General features: G+C 62.5%; 1 protein-coding gene across 3 annotated transcripts in view; it reads right to left on the bottom strand.

Moving 5' to 3' along the window:
* Positions 1–16,818: 16,818 nt before the first annotated feature.
* SUSD4 (sushi domain containing 4) overlaps positions 16,819–23,957 on the bottom strand; it is a 91,425-nt gene continuing 84,286 nt past the window's right edge. For 2 of the 3 annotated variants that reach the window (XM_053209856.1, XM_053209854.1), the window contains 5 exons: positions 22,956–23,147; positions 21,844–21,988; positions 20,854–20,883; positions 18,402–18,778; positions 16,819–17,658 (listed from right to left, as the gene is read on the bottom strand). In XM_053209856.1, coding sequence (XP_053065831.1) covers positions 17,630–17,658; positions 18,402–18,778; positions 20,854–20,883; positions 21,844–21,988; positions 22,956–23,147 — 773 coding nt within the window. In that variant the 3' untranslated portion in view covers positions 16,819–17,629. The remainder of the gene's footprint in view (positions 17,659–18,401; positions 18,779–20,853; positions 20,884–21,843; positions 21,989–22,955; positions 23,148–23,957) is intronic. The other variant, XM_053209855.1, reaches the window with a different exon arrangement.

Raw genomic sequence — 23,957 nt, 5'->3', positions numbered from 1 at the left:
AGTGGAACCCAGTGACTCATCTCTTACCTACAGCACCCGGTGCTCGTCCCAGCAAGCGCCCTCCTCATGCCCATCCCCCACTTTCCCAACCCCCCCCCACCACACCCCCATCAACCCCAGTTTGTTCTCTGTATTTAAGAATCTCCTGTGGTTTGCCTCCCTCTCCCTCTCACGGTTTGAAGCTTATTTTTCCTTCCCTTCCCCTGTGTTCATCTAAGTTTCTCAAATTCCACCTATGAGTGAAATCACACGATATCTGTCTTTCTCTGACTGACTTCACTGAACATAATGCCCTCCAGTCCCGTCCACGTTGTGGCAAATGGCAGGACGCCGAATAGTCCAGGGCACGCAAACCACGTCTCTTCTTCTGTTCGTCAGTCGACGGGCACTCGGGCTCTTTTGGTACTTTGGCTATCGCCCACAGTGCCGCCTAAACATTGGGGTGCGCGGGCCCCTCCGAATCAGCATGTTCGCACCTCTGGATGAACCCTAGCAGTGCGGTTGCTGGGCCGTGGGTACTTCTTTTCTGACCGTCCTCAGGAACCTCCAGCCCGTTCTCCAGAGCGGCTGCACCCGTGCGCATTCGGGGCGGGGTGTTTCAAACTCGGCCTTATCGAGGCGTCATCCCCCCACAGGAAGGCGCGCCGGGCCTCCCCTCCACCACCGTAGATGAGACGCGCCTTTTCTGTAGCTCCCTGTGCGCGGAATCCCGAGTACGCGCCTCTTTTGCTCGGCCCCGCGCTTCCGGAGGCACCCGGGCCGTGGCCGCATCACGGCTCGGTTCCTAAAAGCCCGAGACCGGCGGCACCCCAGGTGTCCCTGGGTGGGCGGGTGGCGAAGAGAAGAGCCGTCCTGCCACATAGGACTGCTTTCGTCTGCCCGGGGGCTTGGCCGCCCCGGAGCCACAGTGCGATCCGCGGTGGCTGTCTGGGGCCCCCAGCATCCGCTCCAGACTCGGGGAGGGGGCGCAGGCCGAAGGTCAACCACGCGGACTGTCTGCGGGCAAGGCCCGGGAAGAAGTCCGGACACGGAAGCTTGCGTGAGCCTCCGGGGAGGCTGATGTGGGGGCTCCGGGAAACTGAGTCTACAGGTTTGTAGGGATGAAGCCGTTGATGAGACCGCCTTTGCCTTGTAATTTACTGAGATGCGTAAACGGAGGGAGAGTCTATCATTAACCACGCGTCTTCTGTCGTGTCCCCAGTCCTCGGGCAGCCGGAGGGCCCGAGGAACGGCACACACACCCTGCCTGGGGGCGGGGGGTGGGGTGCTAGCCTGCGCTGGGCCCTCGGCTGCGTTTCGCTCCCTCATCGGCAGTGCTCTGTGCATTTGCTGCACGCTGATGCCAAAGGGTAGCACATCCCCGAGGACGCCGAGATCTCGCGTCCGAACGCCCCGAGGCCCTCCGGCGCCGTGGGCGGAAACTTCCGCTGGCTCCAATCTGGCGTCACACAGATGGAGTTCAGAGTGCGGGCGTTCCTCGCTTCTGTGGGCTATGCCAGCAGACCACTGAGCCTAAGGACGGTCGCGGGGACCCCGAGATCCGCAGCCAGACCGTCCGAGGCGAGGGCGGCCCTGGGGGCCCCCAGGCGCGGTGGGGGGGGGGGGGCTCCTGGGGAGTGTCCCCCGCCCCCCCCCCCCCCGACTTGGCGGTTTGGCGAACTGGTTGCGAAAGGGGCACACGTTGTGGTGCAAAGGGTGTTCAGTGACGGAAGAAGGAACCAGCTGCCCAAGGGTGGTCACAGCACTGAGCCCAGGACTGCGGTTTTTAAATGCAGCCATTCGGCAAATGCCCGGGGGCACGTGAGCAGGCCAGGGGCTCCTGCACAGGAAACGCTGTGCTGAGACGGCAGGGAGGGAAGGAAGCCCGGCCTGGAGGGGAGAGGCGCGCGCAGGGGAGGGGCGGAGGACTGTACTGGTGGGCAGAGCCAGCGGGAACTGGGAGGTGGCCGCAGATCTGGAAGGATTTACTGTCACTCCAGAACGGGCCGGTTCCCAAGAGAGAATAAGTGGGGTGGTTGGGAAAGTGCGTCTGCTCTTACAGAGCGGTCAGCCGTCAGTATAGACTGCGGGATGCAATGAAGTGGTTTTCTTTTCTTTTTTTTTTTTTAATTTTTTTTTAACGTTTATTTATTTTTGAGACAGAGAGAGACAGAGCATGAACGGGGGAGGGGCAGAAAGAGAGGGAGACACAGAATCGGAAGCAGGCTCCAGGCTCCGAGCCGTCAGCCCAGAGCCCGACGCGGGGCTCGAACTCACGGACCGCGAGATGGTGACCTGAGCTGAAGTCCCACGCTCAACCGACTGAGCCACCCAGGCGCCCCATGAAGTGGTTTTCAAACCTCCGTGACAGTGACCCGTCTAAACACACCGCTCGCACCCACGCTCGTAAGCACACAGATGACACGGCTCCTCCTCTTACTATGTGCAAACTTTCTATTCGATTCTGCTGTGTTCCGTTCTTCCTTTACTAAAAATTATGGGTCATTAAGCAGTAAATGTATTCCCTGGCTCAAGGCCGTGTCCTCTGACCCCGTGTCCTCTGACCCCCATGTCCTCTGACCCCTGTGTCCTCTGATCCCCGTGCATCGCTGTGAGGTGGCCGAGCTGGGGGGGACACAAGAGCAAGGAGGGGCCTCTCAGGACGTGGCCTCAGGCAATCCCGTTACCTCCCGCCCCTGCCCCTCTTCACATGGGCTGACCCCTCTCATCTCCTCAAGGCCTTCCAGGGTGAGGTCAAGATCGCGAAAGTCCCCGGAGCTGCTGCGGGCTTTTGGGGGAACGAGACCTCATCCCTGCTTTTGCCCCTCTCCCCTCACCCCTTCCCACAGAGGATTATCACTGACAGAGCGTGTGGGGGTCGCGGTAGAGATAAAGCACTGAGCGCCCCCCACCCCCCAGGCCCAGCAGGTGCTGCACATCTTAGATGCATGGCCTCTAAACCTTATCAAATTGTCCTTAGCTGGAAATCATCATCCCCGTCTTACGGCTGAGGAAACAGAGGTCCAAAGTGGGTAGAAACTTGCCCATGGCCACGGGATGGGATGAGGGTCAAAGCCCAGATTGACTGCTCACTGGCCTGGCTCCCCCTGCCCCTCCTACCCCTCCTGCCCCCACGGTGGGTCCTCTGGTTCCCAGGACCTTAGCCACAAATGTCCCTGTGGTGACGTTCTGGGCCCTTCGTGTCGCACAAGGCTGTAGGGGTCAATGCCTGCCATCCAAACCTTGTTTTCCAAAATTGTAATCATGGTAATTGCCAGCGCCCAGGCACCGGCTAAGCTTTGCACGTTCACCCGCCTTTGCAGGTGCTGACCTTACACCTCCTAATGAGGAGGGAAGTGAAAATCATGAGGTGGGGACAGAAAGGAGCCTGTCCGAGGTCACACAGCCCACATCCCCAGAGCTAAACCTTAAGCTGCTGAACACCGTGTGTTCAGGATTTGAGAAACAAGAAATTGGAAAGTGGAAGAGACCAGTGTTCACATCCAAGGGCATCCCGGATGCTCTCGAGGAAGCCCCAAGACCAGGGGAGAAGCGTGGACAGAGTGGGGCATCAGCGAAGCCGAGGGGGCACCAGGACCAAGGCCCCAGTCCCCAGACAGGTGCATTGTTCTCAAAATGGCCAGCGTAGGGACGGCCTCACCGGCAGGAAGACGGGAAGGTGGGGGGCTCTCTCTCAGGCAGGTGGGTTTTCCACAAGGACTTTGTCTTAATGCAGAGAAGCGTGTGGGGGGCTCTGGCAGTTCGGTGGGCCGGCAGTGCATCTCGGGGCCACGGAGACCAGGGCTGAGCTGGACGGATGGGAGATGCTTGGTGACTAGCTCCGTCCTCCACATGATGAAGCCCTCACCTCCAGCGCGATGGTGCACGGACACGGGCCTGGGGAGGTGACCAGGAGTAGATGAGGTCGCGGAGGTAGGTCCTCGTGAGGGATTTGTGGCTTTGTAAGAAGAGGAAGAGACGCAGAGAGCTCCCTGCCTGCCGGGGGGGGGGGGGGGGGGAGGTACGGGGAGGGGCGGCCGTCTGAAAGCCAGGAAGTGGCTCTGCCTGAGACCGGGCGATCTGGGGCGTCCAGCCTCCAGAACTGGGGGACACCAAGCGGACTAGACCAGGCTGTAGGTGACTCTCAGGCCGCCCCAGCTCATGCAACCGGGTCCCAGAGGACGCCAGACGCCTGAGATGCTGCAGCACAAGACTCACCGTGAGGCAAAGAGAGACACGTAGGTACGAAGTTCCCTGAGTGGGAACAAGTCTGCGCACACATTCGGCTCGAGGGCGTCCGTCCCCAGCACGCAGGCTCCCCCCACGCACACACCCCTCTTCCTCAAGAAGAGGGGCCACATCGGGATAGAGTAGAAGGAGTCTGCAGCCCGGGCAGGCTTCTCCAAGAGAGAAGTGACTGTGCCAAGTGGCATCATGTGAGTTGAGCTCCCAAATGAATCGTCTTGCCCCCCTGGCCACGGCAGCCACGTGGGTGAGACACACCCAGCGCCCGGTCCCTTCTATCACTTGGACTCCCGCTGAGTGCAGCTTCTTGCTCTGGATGGTTCTGAAGCCACGCTTGGTTTGTGTCATCTGACCCAGCGCCTTCTCTCGCTGGTGCAAATGTTTACCTTACATTCTCCCCCGCTGGCCAGGGGAAAGGTTTTACTAATGTGCGTGTTCCCCACGGCCCCTCTGCAGATGCACGTTTCCTCCGAAGCCCTGGGATTCCCGTACAGGGACAGACACGGTGACCAGCCCAGCTCTCCCTCACACCGGGAGCCCGTCGTTAAAGGAGCACAGCTTTTCCAGAGAACGTGCTTCCCACCCCTCGACACCTGCCTGAGCTGCCCAGATCCAGCCAGAGCCCTTTCATATAACGTGAAGTGAGAGTTCCCCCCACACGGAGAACTTTAACATCCCCCGATGTACAGCTTTGCGAGGAGAAAGTACAAATGGCGACTTAGAGTCGGTCCTCTTTCTGCACGGTGCATGCCGATGTAGATTACCCTTCGGCGAGGGCAGTGTAGCGATTCTTTCCTGCAGATGAATGCCCTGCGTGAATGTGTTTCCCGGGAATGTTAGACAAACAGAGACCATTAGCTACGTGGTTTCCCTTTCAGAGACCCAGCAGGCAAGACGTAGTCAGATGCCAGGTATCCAAGCACCAGCACGTCTGTGGGGCCCTGCAGCTGGTAGCCCGGCCTGGCCCCACATATATGCATCTGGGAGGTGAGAATGCGAGATGTGTGGCAGAGTTTGGTGGGGTTGAAATAGGTGCCTAAAGGTTCTGCTAAAGTACTGAATGAATGCTGTGTGTGCGCGAGCGTGAACGTGTGTGCATGCGCATGAGTGTGTGTGCGTGAGCTGTGTGTGCATGAGCATGTGCGTGAGCGTGTGCTTCTGTTTCTGGGGAGACGGAACAGATATACCCTTTGCTTCATCTCCTTCCAAGGACAACAAGAAACTCTGGACAGTGTATATGAACACGCAAGAGAAGGTTCTGGAAGGTGTGGGGCCTGGGCACGTGGCGGGGAGGCTCCTGGGACTCTGATTCGCATCTGTCCAGTATCCCAGGCCTGGATCGACAGAAAAGCAACAGGTGCACACAGCAACCCCCCAGGAGAGCCTCCCTCTGGGCAAAGGATGGGGGAAGACGCAGCCCAGCAGGACAGAGCCCTTGGACAAGAATCCTTCTCCTCCGAACACTCAGAAAAGGCCGTGGGTCCACCTCGACCCAGCAAAGGGGTCGTGGGGAGCACCCCACCAGCCCTGGCGAAATGGTGTCAGACCGAGACTTTCATCACTGCAGCCGGTCCCGCCGAAGTGTAAAGAGAGAGCATGCAGAAATCTGGGTGTCCGTTCTCGCCCCCCCCAGTAACGAGGAGCCCTTCCCTCGGGGTCGGGGGGCCTTGACTCCTACGTCCCCTAGCAGGACCACCTTCCCTCTGCCCCTCCAGCTAAAACACAGGGTTTTAAGATTCAGGGTCTAACGATTAAAAAACGTTCAGGTTTCCATCAAGAATCACTCGTCATGCCAAGAACCCAGAAGATCTCGGAACGAATGAAACAAGATTGTTAGAGCAATGGGCAGGGAGGGGGTTGGGGCAGTCCCTGGCGTGGCGCAGGCCCCCGACCACAGTCAGAGACCACCCCCGCTCTGTCCTGAGACCCAGGCAAGCAGGGAAGGAAAACAGCCCCTGCCCCAGTGCCATGGCACCTTTGGGCCCCTGGCTCTCCTGCCTGGAGAGCCCACACTGGCTTCGGTAAGGTGACTCCACCATATTCTCTGCCGGCTGCTGGGCCCCGTGGGCTGGCGACCGCAGGTGCGAAGGTCCCCTGGGAGGCAGTGGGAGTGGGGTTTCCAAAACACGGTTTTCTATTGTTTTAAATTTCCTAACCACAAAAAATGTATGAGTTTCATACTGTCGCAGAGAAAATGAAAATAAGATTTACGCTCACAACTTATGGACCCAGTTTCATAGATATTTGGTGCTTCTATCATGAACTTGACAGGTTCGTCTTGTTTTCTCCCCTAAGAAGTTGTTGAGAGTGGATAGAAACTACTTAAACATGATAAAGACTCATTGCTAAAACCCCAGATCAAACATTTTACTAAATGGAAAAATGCTGGAGTCATTTCTATTAATTCAGGAACAGGACCCAGGGCCTGCCACGGATCGACGTGGGGCCGGAGGCATTAACGGATCCTGTGAGACAGGATAGCGAGCCCAGGGCAGTAACTGTGGAAAAGAAGAGAAAAATCTCTTTATGCACAGACGACTGTGAGCGTGCCTACACAGTGTATTAGATTTTAGTAAAATCGTAGAATTTAGCCAGGTAGGCGGGCACACACGCGGTTCCCATTCGCAACACAACAAAACCACAAGGGGTCTCCAGCCACGTTTGACAAGAAAGATGTGCTGCACGGGCTCCTGCGGGTCCCACGGCGGCTCACGGCCTACTCACTACTACTCACGTAGCGGGTGGGTTCTGCTCGTGCAGCCCCCTGAGGTCGCAGCCGGCGGCCGGGAGAGGGGGGAGGCCACCATGTGACTGCGAAAACCGTCCAGCTGAGCCTGGCCGACCCCCAGAACTGCCAGAGTGGACAGTGAAGATACTGTCAGTGTTCGGAGCCGCGGAGCTCAGGGCTGATCATAGTTGGGGCCTCGGCTCCGGCCGCTGAGCGCTCCGGCCAAGCCCCGAAATTCTGTCCGCGCCATCTCCCGGGGCAGGGGCGGCCCACAACTGCCTCTGTGCCCAGCTCAGGGGTGGGGGGCCCGGCTGGGGGTGGCCCCCATCCTCCTTGCTGACAAGGCAGAGGGGCTCTGGTCCCGATGGTTCCCTCAACTCTGGGGACGCCTGGAAGAGGACGCTTGGGGACAAGGTCTGATGAACAGACTCTGACAGAGTGGTGACAGAGCTGAGGTGGTGAGGGCGGGGGGGGGGGGCGAGGAGAGGGCTGCTCTCCAGGGGCCCCACCAGGACGGGGGTTTGAACACTGTGAGCATCAGCACATCCCCGCGATTCAACACCCAGTCAGTAACTAGAGGTGAGGGGGGGCGTTGCAGATTTTTCTTTTGAGGTAAATGTACTTACAATGAAATCGAGTTTTGCAAAAGGAGACAGCGGTGTAAGCCAAACCCCGTGAGGCGGGAGGACGTTGCCACCAGCCCGGAACATTCCTGCTGCCCGTCCTCGGTCGAACCTACCACCCCCACCCCCGGAGGAACCCCTGTCCGGCTTCTCCACCGAAGGTTAGTTTCCTCCGTCCCGGAACTTCTAAGTGGAGTCGTGCATTTAAGGCTCCTTCCCCCGAGCACGTTTTCAAGATTCGTGCATGTGGAATGAATGATGTTGTAGGAGTAGTTTCTTCCTTTTCAGGGCTGAGGAGCCCCCACTGTGTGGACGTCCCGCCCTCCTCTTGACAGGCGGCCGGACCGCTTCCCAAATTTGGCTCCTGGGGACGACAGTGTGTATGTGGCCCGCTGAAGGTCACACTGCGGCGAGGGCAGGGCCACGACCTGAACTCAGCGTGTCGGTCTGATGCCAGAGGTCTTGGCCTCTCTGGCCGGGGGCTTCCGTGGCGCGTGCTCTGTGTGCTCTGGGCGCGTGCGCATCAGGGGTGGGGGCGGTCTGCCCTGGGGCTCTGAGCCCTGATTGCTGTAGACCAGCGGGGTGACCTTGGGCACACAGCTGACCCTGCGTCAGCCTCCACTCCTGGGACCCGCCTGCTCCTCCGGCCGCTGCTGAGGCCGGTACTGTCGGCACCTGCTTCGCCGCGTCCCCTGTCTCCGGTAGGGGGCTCACACGACCTCCACGAGCGAGGGCATCAGCCCTGGGGCCACGCTGGACCCGCGGCGACAGAGGCCAACACGGGGGGTGGGGGGGGGGGGAACTCCCAGGCAGTGGGACTGAGCTCCCGGTGCTCCAGTGGTGACATCTCCAGAACAAACCCACGTGTCACCTCTGCTCAGTCTCTCTTCTGCTTCGTTCTTCCCAAGCCACCATTCCGGCGTCCTGGCGTCACCTGCCTGCACCGACTGCCGGCAAACAAGCCTTGTTTCGGGCCGAGGAGGCACGTGCTGCGCACAGACTGGCAGGGACAGCAAACGGAGAGCCAGTGCCGGGCTGGCGGTCGCGAGCTGGCATCTGTGAGCCCGGGTCAGTCGCTGTGCGGCCAGAAAGCGCCAGACACAACAGGGGGCAGATGACGGGCCGGCACGACCCACGAGGCTTCAGGGCATTCGTGGCCCTGCAGTCCCACGGGGCCGTCAGGCTCAGGCGGTGTGATTCCTGCCCTGCCGTGGAAACCAGTGTGCCCGTTCCTCGCGGAATGAAAACCGCAGTCAGATGACACAGCGTCCCTTCGGGCGTCCCCTCGGGGGCACTGCCGGCACCCTGCCCAGTCCCGCCTCGGAGGCAATGCCCGCACCCCCACCACCCAGTCCACCTCGGGCGTCCCCTCGGGGGCGATGCCTGCCCCCCCCCACCGCCCCCACAGCAGCACCTGTCACAGCAGCCGCATCCGTTGGCGGATGATGGATAAACACAGTGTGGTGCAAACAGGCGACAGGGGATTACGTGGCTTACAGAGGGATTTCTGCCCCTCGCTGCCACGCGGACGAACGCGAAGGACGCCACGGGCAGCGTCAGGGGACTTCCCGGGAGAGAGCACGTCTTCCGTCTCTGTCTGGGGTCTACCAGGCCCTGGGAGCGGGAACGCCACCTTCCGAGCTCCTGAGAAAGCCGGTGAGGAGGGGGCCTGCCGGGTGCCCCCGGCCCGACACCCGTTGTCAGGGGACGACCAGAGACGCTCGGCTGTTTGGGTCCGAGTCACGCGGGCGCTGGGGTCCTTGGATCCCAGCGTGCAGGCTTCCCACTCCGGGGTGGGGACATGGCCCCTTCTGGGGGAGACAGGCTGACCTTGGGCATGTCTGACTTGCTGACAGAAACCAGAGTCGGTCCCCAAACACTGTCCGCGGCGGTGCAGACGGACACAGGCCACAAGCAGCAGTTCCCAGAAGCAGGCGCTCAGACAGCATCCACTGTCGCCAGGTGGGAGACCCAGGGCTGGTACCAGGGCACAGCTGGGACGGAGGCAGAACTGCCAGTCCAGGGTCCGGAGCGCGGGGCCGGGAGGGCTCGGAGCTGGGAGAGGTCTCTGCAGGGGAGGGGGCTCGGCCACAGAGGACAGGAGGACCTCTGGTGACATTTAAAGACGGGAGTCAGCCCGGTGGAGGGGGAGGGGCACGCGCGATGCCCTTGGGCCCAGGAGGGGGTTCGAGGACCCAAGACACGAGGGTCTGGGAGCTGCGGGGTGAGAGGAGGGGCCAGAGCTGGGTCTGGCGGGGAGGGCCCCATTGGCGTGTGGAGGAGACGGCCGTGTCCCGATCCACAGGTGCCCGAGCCCCGAGGGTGTGAGGCTGGGAACCGGGGGTGGGGGGGGGGGGGCGGTGGCCGTTCCTGCCACCGGCCAGGAGCTTCGGCTCCTTGGAGGACGCCGACACATGTCTGACCCGGCAGCCGGGACGCCTGGGGGTGTCTCTGCTGGGCACCCGTCCAGCCTCACTGGCTTCCAGCGCTGGCTACCCCCACCCCCTCCCCCACCCAGCCGGCCCGGGGGGCGGAGCCTGTTGGACTGTGTTCCGGGGCCTCCCCGGGGCCCAGAGCCAGACGGAGGCTCAGCCCCTGTAATTTGGATTCTGGGGGGGTTCCCACCGGCCCGCACCTGACGAGCAGGCCTGCCTGGGGCAGCGTCCCTGTGACCCCACGTCTTCCTGGGCTTTGGGCTCGGACTGAAGGCTGGCGGGGTCAGGACGTCAGCTCACTGTGCCGGCCACTCCTCCCCCTGTGGGCAGCAAATGGCTCTTTTACAGGAACTGCGGAGAATGCGTGGAAGGCGGCAGGAAGCGCTAAACATCTGGAGACGGCCGTCCACACGCCATTTAAAATCGTCTGTGTCCCCAACAGGCAGGTGCTCCCCACCGGGGGATTTGGCTTGGATCTGGGGCATCGGGGGTAGCCCGGGGGGCACGAGAGCCCACAGCCGGGAGGCTGGGCCCCGGGTCCCCCTCGTGCAGCAGGGCAGGCACTGGCCTGAAGATGGGGACATCCGTGAGGGGCGCTAAGAGGACAGGGTCAGCCAAGGGGCAGGAGGGGCTGGTCTAGGAAGGGTTCTGGAGTGCAAGGCTCCCGATGCCTCCCAACCAGAGGACATGGGGTGCTGCGCTGAGGGCATTCCTTCCTGAGGCAGGAGCCCAGGGGCCCGTGCCATTGAGGGGCCGGCAAGGACCTAGACGGGGACCCACGAGTCTTCGGAGGATGGCCTTTGTCCCGGGAGATGGGACTCCTTGGGGGGGGGGGGGAAGGGGTTTTTTTGTTTGCATCTTAGAAGGAGCTCCCTACAGGGTTGGAAGTAGGACAAAGGGACGCTGGGCAAGAGGCGGTCCTTCTGATCTGGACCCACCCGAGGACCCAGAGGGGAGCAGCTGGGTGCAGGCCTCTTGGGGGTAAGTGGCCGAGGAGGGACAGAACCTGGCTGTCCTCATTCCCACCCAGATGGCGGGGCTGTGAAGGGTCAGCACGGGGCCGGGAAGCTCCTCGCGGGGCAGAGCCGCCAGCACAGGGCGGGGTAACCCGAGCCCTCACAGACGCGGCCTCGGCGCCCCAAACATGGGGACGCCCCTGGCGCTGCGTCTGTGGCCTCGGCCCGGCAGCGCCAGCCCCCCAACTCTCTGAGTGCACCACCCCCCGCCCCGCCCGGCGCCGGGATATAAATTCAGGTTTTCTTGTTTCAAACCCCGTGCTTTCTTCACTTGACCACACGGCTTCTCTGGGATCCTCTCCGGATCTCGAGCTCACACCTGTCTGGGCTTTAATCCCAGTCGGAGGGCAGCATCGCGGGCTCCGCCCCATTCTTTCTAACCTCTCACCGAATCTGGTGCCTCCCCGCTCACTGCCTGGGCCTCGAGCCACGTTATAGCCAAGCCTGTGGCCGTGTCACCGAAGAAATACAGAGATTCTCACATCACATTACAGCGTTTACAGAAATCTCAGAATATTGTTCACACAGCCCTCCGCCGCTTCGCGTTATGGTCGCGAAGACACCTGCCCTTATGCCTCGTTATTTAACTGCTGACCCAGAGAAACACGCAGCTGTTACACGTTAGTTCTAAAAATGTTTTGATGATTGTGCTCCCACACAATTCACCGGCTTAGTTTACGTTATGCATTTAAATATTCCCAGAGAGGCTTCCCGCTCCTCAGAGGAGGGCAGGCGTCCTGGCGCGGATGGCCCCGATGCCCAGAGCAGGAGTGGCGAGTGGGAGCTCGCCTGGGTCAGCTTGGTGGGCCCCGTGGCGTCACGGAACGTCTCCAAACCAAGGTTTCTCGCCTGGGCACTGCTGGCATTTGGGGCGACTCCGTGCGAGGGCCCCGTCCCGTGCATGTAGGGTGTTGGCGGCATCCCTGGCCTCCCCCTGCCCTGGATGCGAGTGGTGCCCCCCCCCCCCCGGGACACCCAAGGAGGTCTCCAGACGCTGCCAAACATCCCTGGGGTGCAAGACTCCCGGCTGAGGCCACCTGCTAGGTGCCCCGTGTGACCCCCGAGGGCTCCTTGAGGGCTCCCCGCAGTGACGCCTCTGCTCCGAGCTCTCAAGCAGTGAGACTGTTTGCAAAATCCTGTCTTCCTGTTAGTAAGTTCAGGGTCGAGAGGGGCTGGCGGCCTTCACCGTGGTAGGTGCAAGTGCAGAACAGGCAGGGGCCGGGACCGAGGGGAACCTGAAAGGCCAGGATGCTGGACCCCGCAGGGCAGGTGCTGTGGCTTCACCGACCTCAGAGGATCTCTAGTTTCTGTAAAAGCCGGAGGGCGGGTGTCAGGGCCATACTGCTGTCCCGGGTGTTTGGTTCAGGGGGGACAGGAGACCAAGGGAGAACAGGAGACCGGGGGTGGACAGGAGACCGGGGGGACAGAAGATGGGGGGGACAGGAGACAGGGAGGACAGGAGATTGGGGGGGACAGGAGACCGGGGGGAACAGGAGACTGGGGGGAACAGGAGATGGGGGGGACAGGAGACCAGGGGAGACAGGAGACAGGGGGAACAGGAGACCGGGGAGGGACAGGAGACCAGGGGGGAGCAGGATACTGAGGGGAACAGGAGACCAGGAGGGACAGGAGACCGGGGGTGGGGGACAGGAGACCAGGGGGGACAGGAGACGGGGGGACAGGAGACCGGGGGGAGCAGGATACTGAGGGGAACAGGAGACCAGGAGGGACAGGAGACCGGGGGTGGGGGGACAGGATACCAAGGGGGACAGGAGACCAGGAGGGACAGGATACCAGAGGGGAGCAGGAAACCAGGAGAAAGGGTGCATTTCTCAGCTCGTTGGGAGCACCGAGGGGGAAGGATGCTTGACCAAGTGCAGCCACCACATTGGAGCGTCTACTCTGGGCCAGGCGCTGTGCCGTTGCTGGATTCGGTCCTGACAGGACACTGGGAGGCAGGTGCCATTCACAGCGTCCCCTGACCGGTGAGGGATGTGAGGCTGAATGCCCGTGTTCCTGTTGCCTCCTGTGAGCGACTGGCCCCGGAAAACCCGAAGCTGACATTGCTACGTGCAGCTAGGGTCCTCGAGGACCGCGGGACGGAGCAAACGGCCAGAGTGGAGAAGGGGGTGTGGCCTGTGCGCGTGGGGACGGAGCGCTGGGCTCCCCCGAGCACCCGGCTCAGCTACTGAACAGATGGCCCGTGAGCCCTGTGCTCCTAGTGGTGGGAGACACAAACCAGTAAGTTCTTAAGTCAACAAAGAACAAGTCAGGCCAGACTCACTTCACTCTTTTCTGTGGCTTCGCCCTTTGGAGGGTTAGGGGGAGGGGCGGGGATCTCAGGGTGAACGGGAGGGGCTCAGTGACCACAGAGGACGTCACCATGACGTGCTGCGGGGAAAACAAGCAGCCTCCCCTCCCGGATCTCGGGGAGGAAGCCAATAGCCCGGAGCTGGCTGAGTTCAGTGACGAGGCCCACTGCTGACACATTCCTGGACGTCCACGCCAGGCCGGGCCCAGCCCGTCTACACGGACTCACTCAATACCTCCAGAACCAGGCCTGACGTTCTCCAGACTCTACAGCTGCGGGGACACTAGCGGAGGACGGGGTCCCGTTTGGTGCCGGGAGTCCCCCTGCCGTGGGGAAAGGCAGCTGCTGGTGTGTGCGTGCAGGAGACGACCCCCCTGTGCCCGCAGGTGCCCATCTGTCCGCCACGCTCGGGACACGGAGTCTGTCAGACCCCAAATGGGATGTTGAGAGAGCCCGTGGGATGTTCCATCCCGGCTGGGTTCGGGTGGCCGGGGAGGCGATCCTGGTCACAGCCTCGCTGGCCTCTCGCGTTCTCCAGCCCCAAGAGGCAAGAAGTGCGTGAAGTCTTTTCAAGTTTCTAGTTGTGCACGTGGGCCGCTCTCTTGTCCCGTGGAAGCACAGACTTTCGTGCTTGCTGCTGAGTGAAAGGCCACATCCCGTGTGACTCCAGCCAGGTGACTGTCCCAGAAGCAAAGCCACGGGACAGTAAAAGGTCAGTGGCAGCCACGGGTTGGAGGGGACGAGGGACGAGCAGGTGAGCACTCTGTGTGATGCCGTCACCTCACCGTACCGTTGTCCACACCCGGGGAATGCGCGTCTCCAACAGTAAGCTCGGCACTCCAGGTAATTATCCGGGAACCCCCGCTTTCCGGAAGCTCACGCTCTGCATTAGCACCAACCGCTTTTTTCGTAAAAGCAAAACCCCCTTTGGATCCCCTTCAGTTAGCAAAACGGCGGGAGCAGGTCCTTCGTGAAAGCCAAGCGGCCGAACGCGAACTTTTGGAAAGCAGGGGACACTCTTCGACTGTTGCCACTTCGGCTCAACAAAGTTTCAGACGGGGGAGGGGGGACCTACAACGCATCAACGTGGGCTCGTCCGTTGTCACAAGCAAACTCCGGGTGGAAATAACGGGAGGAGGGGTGTGGGGTGTGGGGCTCTGTACTTTCCGCTCGATTCTCCCACAACTCAAGCTGTTCTGAAGAATACAGTCTGTTGAGAAACCAGAAAGGTCCGTGCGCACGAGCCTAACCAGGGAGCAGGGCTGCTGTGCGCCTGACACCGAGGCTTCCTCCCAGTGTGGAGACGGTGCCCTGCTGGCCACAGCTGTCAAACATTGCTGTGCTGATGCCGCTCATTCTAAGTCAAGTTTTATGATTTCAACGCCACTGTGCTCGGGACCCACCCTCCCCGACAACCGACCGCTCTCTCCAGGGCCCTGTTCTGTCTGCCAGACCAGGCCTCTTTATTGTGGGGTCTCTCCCCTTTATCACCCAGGAACGTACGGGCATTAACTTTTATGCTTTCGATCCAAGACAGGCTATAAAATTAGGGAAGCAGGGCTGCTGTGTAGCTGATCTGGGTCCTTCAGAGTCCCCGGGAGACTCCTGAGGTCGTCCTGCCCTCCGTGAGCAGAAGCTTCTGGAACATTCAGAGGACGGGACACGTTCCTCTGCACAGAGAGCTCAGGGAGGGGAGAGGCCAGGGGAATGGACCTCACGCTCCCGCCCATCTGCTGGGGGCGGCCTCCAGCAAGCACCCGCCGGGCAGCAGGGGCCCAAGGCAGGTGGCAGGTGCCCGGAAATCATCCACATGACCCCTCGCACACGCTCGGCCACAGGGGAGAACAGCCACCATTTGTCAACGCCTACTGGGCGCTGCGTGTGTGTCTGCGTTTGCTATCCTGCCCACCACAGGCCAGCGAGGAAGGCCAAGGGGGCCGGCTCTCATTTCTCCATGAGGAGACGGACGCTCCAGGCGCAACCCCTCGTCCAAACACACAGCCCGCTGGCGGCGGAGGCAGGATCTGAGGCCAGGTGGTGGCTGTGGCAAAGCCGTGCTCTCCCGTGTCACTGCGCGGTCCCTGCAGGGACACCAGGCACCAGGTCCTGGGGCACGGAGAGGGGAGGCACGGGGACAGGAGGTGCATCCGGACCCAGCAGAAGCCTGTGGCCCGAGAGCCTCGAACTCCTCCTGGGCCTGCGGTCTCGTGCGGCTACTGGGACTGGGGCAGGGAGGTGGAGAGGGTTCTGAAGCGCCTCAGGGCACCGGCCTGACTGCCGACCGCTGCCCAGGGCAGCACCAGGACCCAGAGGGGCTGCCGGGACCTTCGAACGGAGAGAGAACAGGATTGAGACGTGCTGGGGCCATCACGAGCATCCTTTTCTGCCACACAGGCTCACTATAGAAACAATCATGGGGAAGAGCATTTGTGGGTGAGACGCTGACGTGACCAGAAACCAGAGGGACCGAGGGGGCCAGGGGACTCATTTAGACTCTAATGCGGAGAAGCAGCACCTCCTTCCAAGAGGCCGCGATGCTGAGAACACTGCTGCCGCTAACACCTGGGTGTCCGTGGCACCTGCGGGACCGGCCTCCCAGAGTGGCACCCCTGCACGTGGCTCACCGGTGAGAGGGCTGCTTTGGGAGGGAGAACACTTTCCGGGGCCCTTCCCAGCTGTCCTGCAGGAAAGGAGGCACTTAGCCAGAGGTCTCTAACATGCTCTCCGCTTGGGGCCTGGGAGGGAGGACAGGTGCAGGCCTGGGGAACACCTGGGGAGCACCTGGCCTGACCGGGCTCCTGGGATGGCTGCCTGGAGGAGGCGGCCCATGCTGGATCCTCAGCGGCCCCTCAGCCGCCCCTGCCCCCTGCCTCTTGGCAGGCCAGGTGGCATTTAAGCAGAAACCCTGATGAAAATTCAGCTCCTTCCCCGCAGCTCGTGATACAAAGTAGTGCCAAACGAGGTCTAGCGAGTCAACACTGCTCCCCACACGCCCAGCGCTCGCTGTCCCGGGGGCTCTCGGGCCCCTCCCAGCCGCCGCCCTCAGCCCCGACCCTGAGGTCACTGATCCTCCCCTGCCCGCCCGGCCCCACCCCGATATTAAAGTCACACTTCAAACTGTCACTTTGTTTTTAATTTTTACTCAGTCTGCATCCGGATAAACCAGGATTTGACCAAGCTCCCAGCTCTCTCCGCTCCAACCACGTAGCAATTTTATGGATCAGAGTTTTGTTTCTATTTGTCTAAAGCCCAGAGGAAGAAAGAAATCAAGTCCACAGATGAACATGTATTTGAAGAGACATTTCAGGACTTGGGAGACTTTTTCATCCATCAGTTTCTTAGGAACAGCACCCAACGGGCCCGGGGGAGGCCTGCACAGCAGGTGCACAGGTAGGTGGGTGGCCGCAGGCCCCTGGAGGGAGGGGACAGCCGTCTGGGCTGGGCGGCCCGTCTGCTTTGCAGACAAAATAGAAAGAAAAACTCCAACTTCATTCATACTTTATTTGGAGGAAGAACATGTGTACAGAAAATCTCTGTTTTGGAAAATAAACTGTATGGCTGTTGGGGGTGACGCTGTAACGGGTAATGAGGGGGCTCGCGGCTCTTGAGACACATGGTCACGCGAATCCTTAAACCACTGAATGAAACGTTACCTTGTAACGTTCCCTGCCAGGCCCCGCGTCTGAGCACATCCGGCCATCCCCAAAGTCACCAGACTCACCCGACGCACCGTCTGCGTGCCAGTCCGTGGACAGACGCTCATCACGCTTCACCAAAGGACGGCCGCTTCTGGACAGGCTTCCAGAAAGCAGAGTCCGCCCTCGTCTTTTCCTTCCTCCCTCGCTGGGATTGCTGCGCCCGCTCTGAGTACAGTGTCGGGTCAAGGAGGTTGCCCCAACCCCCCGGGAGCCTTCCCCAGGGGGCCTCCCGCGGGAAGCACAGCCCCCAGACGGAGCCTGCGTCGAGCACGGCAGACCTCGGGGCGAATCGGTGAGGGACACGCTGACAGAGGAGGCAGGCAGCGCCCACAGCACAAGTCACGGGATTGCTCCGCAGCAGGGACACACTGGACACCTTCTCCAGGACCGCCCGGGCCCCCTGCTACCCTCCACTGTCGTGAAAACCACCGCCAGCCTACCAGCCGCAGAGTCGAGTCCGCGATGGATGATGTGAGTCACGGCCCCCAAAGCTGGAACCCCCCAGCGCCCCGGAGCTCTGTCCCCCTGAGGCCTCACCCCAGGGCGCACAGTTCACATCCCCGAGGGGCAGGAAGATGGTCGGACCTCTGCTGGTCAGGCATCTTCTTCCATCAGAGGGATCTCTGTAAAAGGAGAGCCCGTTACCAGCTTAGCTGCAGGGATGTGGGAACAAAAACTTTGTTAAAGTATCTGTAATTCCGGTGTCAGAAGAAAACGCCAAGTTCCGTGTAAACTGACCACATAAAGCACTCATTACAGCATCTTTGCTGGAAAATCTCACACCAGCTCACGCAAAATAAGGTGCTGAGACCTTAACCCTGTGTCCTAGCGGTCAGACCCGCCAGAGGGTGAGATGCTGTGCAGAGGCAGTGGGCGGGCAGGAAGGAGGCCCATCTCTGGGCCACCTCGGCCATCACAGCCACCACACGCCCGGACTGGGGCCCTCGTGTGCCCCGCGGTGCTCTGTGTCCCCCGGGAGACCCTGGTTGCCCCCACTTCTCCGGGAGCTACACTGGCCTTTCCTTGTGCTGGGCGCGCGTGCCCGTTTCTTTGTCCCGGCGAGAGGCCTGTGTGCACATGGCTTCTCGGGGCCGCCCCACAGGCGCCCTGGTCTCCCGTGTGCGTGCGTGCATGCTGACCCTGGCACCAAGCTCTTCCAAGCCCTGCCTAGCGGACGGAGCGGGCAGAGAGCTCCCTGGCTCGCCCAGACGCCATGAAACCACTGCGGGCTTCCTGCTCCGACAGCTTGGGGCCTCCTGAAACCTGCACCCATCACGTGGGAGAGGACGGCCTCGCTCCAGGCCTCATGCAGGGAGAACAATGAGCGGCAGGAGAGGCCAGGGGCGGGCGCGGGGCGGACACTCACCATCGGCGATGTCGATGCCTGGGCTGCTGGACGCCGTCTCCCGTGCCGAGCCGGCCCCCGTGTCAGCGCTGTCGGGGCGGGGGCCCCCCGGGCACGCGGAAGGTGAATACAGACTCTGGAGCGGCTCAGAGGAGCCTGAGATGCCGTCACAGGGCTCTGAGCCCCCTGTGCCCGTGTCCGTGTCCCCTGAGCCGGGGTATGCTGGGGGGCTCTGGTCGTCCACAGGCAAGGGGCAGCCTGGGCCCACGGAGCCCAGGTACCCAGGGCCTGAGGCCCTCAAGCTGCCGCTCACGGCCTCGTCATAGGACGGAAGCATGACGGGAACCCCGTCCACCACCACGAAGTCCGGGTCGCTGCTGGAGCTCCGGGGAGGCCCCCTGTGCCGAGGAGAGTGGCGCCGACCGGTCAGAGTGGCGTGCCCCCCAGGACGGAGGCCCCCAGCAACCCCCAGGATGGAGGCCCTCCCACCCTGTGCAGCGGAGGCCCCCCAAGACCGAGGCCCCCCACCCTGTGCAGTGGAGGCTCCCCAACACTGAGGACCCCCACCCTGTGCAGCGGAGGTCCCCCAAGACCGAGGACCCCCACCCTGTGCAGCGGAGGCCCCCCAAGACCGAGGACCCCCACCCTGTGCAGCGAAAGCCCCCCCCAAGACCGAGGACCCCCACCCTGTGCAGTGGAGGCTCCCCAACACTGAGGACCCCCACCCTGTGCAGTGGAGGCCCAAGACTGAGGCCCCCCAAGACCAAGGACCCCCACCCTGTGCAGCGGAGGCCCCCCAGCACTGAGTCCCCTCCGTGCAGCGGAGGCCTCCCCAAGACCGAGGACCCCCACCCTGTGCAGCGGAGGCCCCCCAAGACCGAGGACCCCCACCCTGTGCAGCAGAGGCCCCCCAAGACCGAGGACCCCCACCCTGTGCAGTGGAGGCCCAAGACTGAGGCCCCCCAAGACCGAGGACCCCCACCCTGTGCAGCGGAGGCCCCCCAGGACTGAGTCCCCTCCATGCAGCGGAGGCCTCCCCAAGACCGAGGACCCCCACCCTGTGCAGCAGAGGCCCCCCAAAACCGAGGACCCCCCCAAGACCGAGGCCCCCCCAGGACTGAAGGCCCCCCAAGGCTCGTGATGGCAGCGGAGCCCGTGTTGAGCCTCTTCCGGGGCCCCGTCTGGCAGATGGTGGCACTGAGGGCCACGGCCACACTGGGACAGCAGCGTCCCCCTTTGTCTGGGCCCCACTGGCCCCTCAGGCTTCCTCCTCCCCAACCTCCGGCCCTGAGCAGGGGACCATGTGGCCCATCCCGCTGTGCCTCCTCAGGGTCGCTCAGGAAGCCCTCTGAAAATGGAGGAGCTCCACGAGCCAACGGGAAACCAGAGGCCCTCAGTGCACGAGGAAACGTTAGACCCTGCGCTTCTTAGACTCCGTTTTTGTTTCCGCTCCAGCGTGAAAGTCACCGATTCCCATCAAGGTAGAAAAGGGAAAACCCACGTCGCCACCTTAGTCATTACGCGGCCCCTCCACCCCCCACCCAGCAGCCGCCAAGGGTGGCTGCTGTCTCTGCGGGCCTCGCCCCTGTGCGGCCCGTCGCCCTGACGGGGGTCTGACCACCGCACTGCGTCTGTCCCCCAGAGGGCCCGAGTGGCTTGTTGACTTGGCTTCCTAGTTCCCCGCTGGGCCCTGGCACTGAGTGACGCAGCCGGAGGATAAATGTCCAGAGGGGAGGACCCAGCCGGCGGGCAGACCTGAGCGCTGACTGCCACGGCCCGGCTCCAAAACCCCGGGAAATGCCACGTGTGGATGCGGGCGCTGGGTGGAGGGGCACAATCCTGGAGACGGAGGGAGGCGGGCAGGGAGGGAAAGCGAGCTGGCCAGGAACGCTCCCCGCTCCCCCGGCAAGAGGCTGCGTGTCCCTGCCCCCAGCCTGTGCCCGTCCATCCTCTGGTCTCACCCACTGACGCCGGGCCGCGGCTCGGCCCCCATGTGCTGCCATCGAGCCCCTCACTCTCTGGTGTTCCCCGCCCCCGCGTGGCCCGAGAAAGGTCCACTGTGGGCTTGTCCCGAGAAAGCTGTCGTCTGTGTGGCTAACCGAGAATACTCGAGGGTAGAAAAACACCACATGAAAGAGTTCGGGGCACATTTTAAAAACTCCTCGTGCAGTGGATGTTCTGGAAGCTTCTCTCCCAAGCAGACGTGGGGAAATGGCCCCAAGCACCCAATGTGCCACAAATCACATGTGGGTCAGCCCCCCTCTGCAACCTTAAGTCTTCTGTAGATGCTAGGACTGCTCACGATAGATCCCAGTCCCTTGATTAGTAAGTCAGATGTGAGGCCACAGAGCACAGAAGGTGCTGGCATCTCAGCAGGGGCGTGGCTGGGGCAGGTGCATGGCTCAGCGACACGGGGCCAGCCTGGGGGCCTGAGGGCCGACCAAGCAGCTCCACAGCCTCCCTCAGTCCTCACCTGGCCGGGAGCTTGAGAGACTGGACCTTCCTGGAGGCAAGAGGGGGAAGGGATTCATTCCAGGAGCCTCCCCCACTGTCAACCCGCCTTTCCAGGAAGGCGTGCACAACTCTGGGGGCCACACCGGCCCTGCAGGTGAAGACAAAGCTTCTTCTGGAAGCACGGGGTCCCAAAGGGACTGACACGGGCACACAAGCCTGAGGACACTCGAGATCCCTCCGGGTGAGGTGGCTGGTGTCGGGGAGGCCTGGCCAGCGATCTGGCCTCTGTTTCCTGAAGGTCACAAACTCGTCCCCCGACAACATCAGCGACGCCTCCCTCCGGGAACGGTGGTCAGCCAGCAGCAGGGGTCAAGGGTCACGCCTAGGTTGTCGGAGAGGCCGGGGCACCGTGTTCCCAGCAAACTCCTCTTCTGGGATGACCGCCGTGAGGGTGGGGGCACCAGTGTGAGCCCGTGTGTGCGCTGGCCAGGGGAGGGCCAGCGGGTCCTTCCCAACCCCCCACATCCTGTCCAGAGCCCTGTCTGCTTCCGGAGGCTTCCCTGGCCACGTTGGTTTGGAACCTCTGCTGGATCTCACACCTTTGCCCGCATCTCCTACTTAGTTCCGCCCAGGGGTGATGGGAACAGGCCCCGGGCGCCCTGCACGGCCACAGCCCCGACTCTGTGGGTCCATCTCCACACCCCCCGCGCCCGCCCGGAGCCGTCCACCAGGGGTGCACGAGGACACGGTGGGGAGGAAGGAGTTGAGCCCTGCCCAGCTCTGTGCTCCGAATGCAGACACCCCCTCCCCGCTCCTGCGCCCGTCCAGAGCCGTCCACCAGGGGCGCACGAGGACATTGGGGGGGAGGGGGCGGTGGGAAGAGTTGAGCCCTGCCCAGCTCGGTGCTCTGACCCCAGACACCCCCCAACCTGCGCGCCCATCTGCCAGGCCTGACCCAGTGCTCCCACCACCTTCTTTCTCCTGGCTGCTCGAAGGCCACGGCACTGACCTGACAGGGAAATGGGCCTTGAACTTGGTCTGGAACATCCTGGCCAGGATGACCAGCAGCAGCACCAGCAGCACGCTGGTCGCCGTGAACGCCACGACCTTCCACGTGGTCAGGAGGGTCTCGTGAGTGCTGGGCCACGTTTGCTCTGCGGGGAGAGAACAGAGCGGCGCCAGAGGCCGAGCGGGCACGAGTGTGTTTGCTGGATGGATCTGACCTGGGGGGGCTCCGCAGGCAGGCTGGTACTGCCCCAGGTCAGACCCCCCCCGCACCCCAAAGTCCGTCCCCAGTGTGGCCTCTGTGCGGCTGCCGGCAGGTACGGAGGGCGGACAGCCTGGTGCGCAGTGAGAAACACACCTGCTTCTCTGGCAGAGAACAGGGGTCACTCTCCCTGGGCACCCGGGGCAGGGGGGTGGGCTGCGACTGTCGGCCGTGCTGGAGAAAGGGACGGGGGGTAAAGGGATGTGTCCTCCGCGGCCTCTCATCCACCTCTGACCGTCAACACGTCTGCCAGGAGGAGAAGGCAGGAGCGGCCCTTCCAGGGGAGTCCCCATCCCTGGGGCCCAGGCCCCCCCGTGTGCGCCCACCATCCTCCCTTGGGGCCGCCCCCTCCCCGTGTAACGGGTTCCCATCCCAGGGTCACCAGATGTCCCAGGTTAATAAGCGCTTCCCCCACATACAGCGGCCAGGGGACAGGTGCTCTGGCAGGAAACCCCAGGGCGAGGGGGTGGGACCAGATGGGCGAGAGACCGACGAGATTGTGGTCACTAGCCTGGGCTCCTGGGACCGGTGGTGGGTTTGCTAGCATCTTGCTAGTAACTAGGAGGCCCCCACCCAGGTTTGCAAACGGCCTGCGGTTTTCCAAGTGGGCGCAGGTCTTACCTGCAATCACACCTTCGTGTTCTACACGCATCAACTGGAAGAGAAAGGCCGGGCTGGCGCCCAAGGGCCGGGGGCCTCCTCAGAGGGAGGGACGGGGCTGGGGGAGACCCCGTGCGCAGAGGACCGCCCTGCCCCGGGGCGGGGAAGCATCTGGGGCCCCAGCGAGGAGTTTCCGCGCCACGGGTGTCCCTCACGCCGGGGTAGGGCGGGGGCTGTGACCTCACGCTGCTCACCTGACTTGATGCAGTAAACCTGGTAGGAGGGGAACCACTCCCCGTACTGGCAGGTGATGTACTTGTAGTCGCTGGTGAGGCTGTAGCCGGGGTCGCAGTAGAACTCTACCACGGTCCCGTGGTTGTAGCGCTCACAAGGCCGCGGGTGGCAGACGAAATCACCGTGACTCACGGTGGGAGGCAGCGGACACACTGGGGCAGCGGGGAGAAAAACAGCTTCAGGACTGGCTCGGGGATGGCGCCTGGGGCCCGCGGAGCCCCTGCCGCGCCCTGGGCACGTGCGGGCCGCAGGGGCCGTGAGAACCTCGTCAAAGACACGTTCATCCTACATGGCAGCGTGGGCCTCTTTATCACACAGTACTGACCGCGAGTGTTATAACGCACCCGACAACCCAGTACCTGCAACGACGATACTTACAGAGAACCACTCTAGCGACAGGAGCCGCCACCCCAAGCCTGTTGCTGCCCGGGGCAGGCGCCTGGCAGGGGAGCACGGCGGGCACAGGGGGGCCACCGAACGCCGTGACCTCACGCACGCCACACGGCCTCTCCAGGCCCTGCTGTCCTCCCCCGCAAAATGGAAGCCTACCCCACCCACTGTGATTTGGCTTTTCTGACCCTAATACTCTTTGATTTCAGGGGAAGAAAAAAGGCATTTTCAGTTTCCTCTCTGGACAGAACCGCTGGTGCCCCGTAACCCGTCCCTGCACACAGTCCAGGCACAAACTACCAAGGCAGCTCACGGCCACACGTGGGGGAGCCCAGCACCGCCGGTGCAGACCCTGCACGTGCAGGCCACGTGAGAGCAAGAGGGGCCACTGCGCACAGCGTCTGGAGGCGGGGGGAGGGGGCAAGAGGCCCTCTACACTCACTCCTCCAGCCCTGCGAACACCACTGCGGGGTCCTGTGGGCTCCTCGTGGATGGGGAACGGGAGCTCGGAGCTCAGACTCTCCGGCAGCCGCCAGCCCCGGTCTGAGCTCGGGCCCGGCGCCTGGCCAGCC

This window comes from Acinonyx jubatus, chromosome E4, assembly GCF_027475565.1.
Source record: "Acinonyx jubatus isolate Ajub_Pintada_27869175 chromosome E4, VMU_Ajub_asm_v1.0, whole genome shotgun sequence".
NCBI classification, from domain to species: Eukaryota; Metazoa; Chordata; class Mammalia; order Carnivora; family Felidae; genus Acinonyx; species Acinonyx jubatus.
Note: the sequence above shows the minus strand (reverse complement) of the source record. Positions and strands in the feature narration are given on the sequence as shown.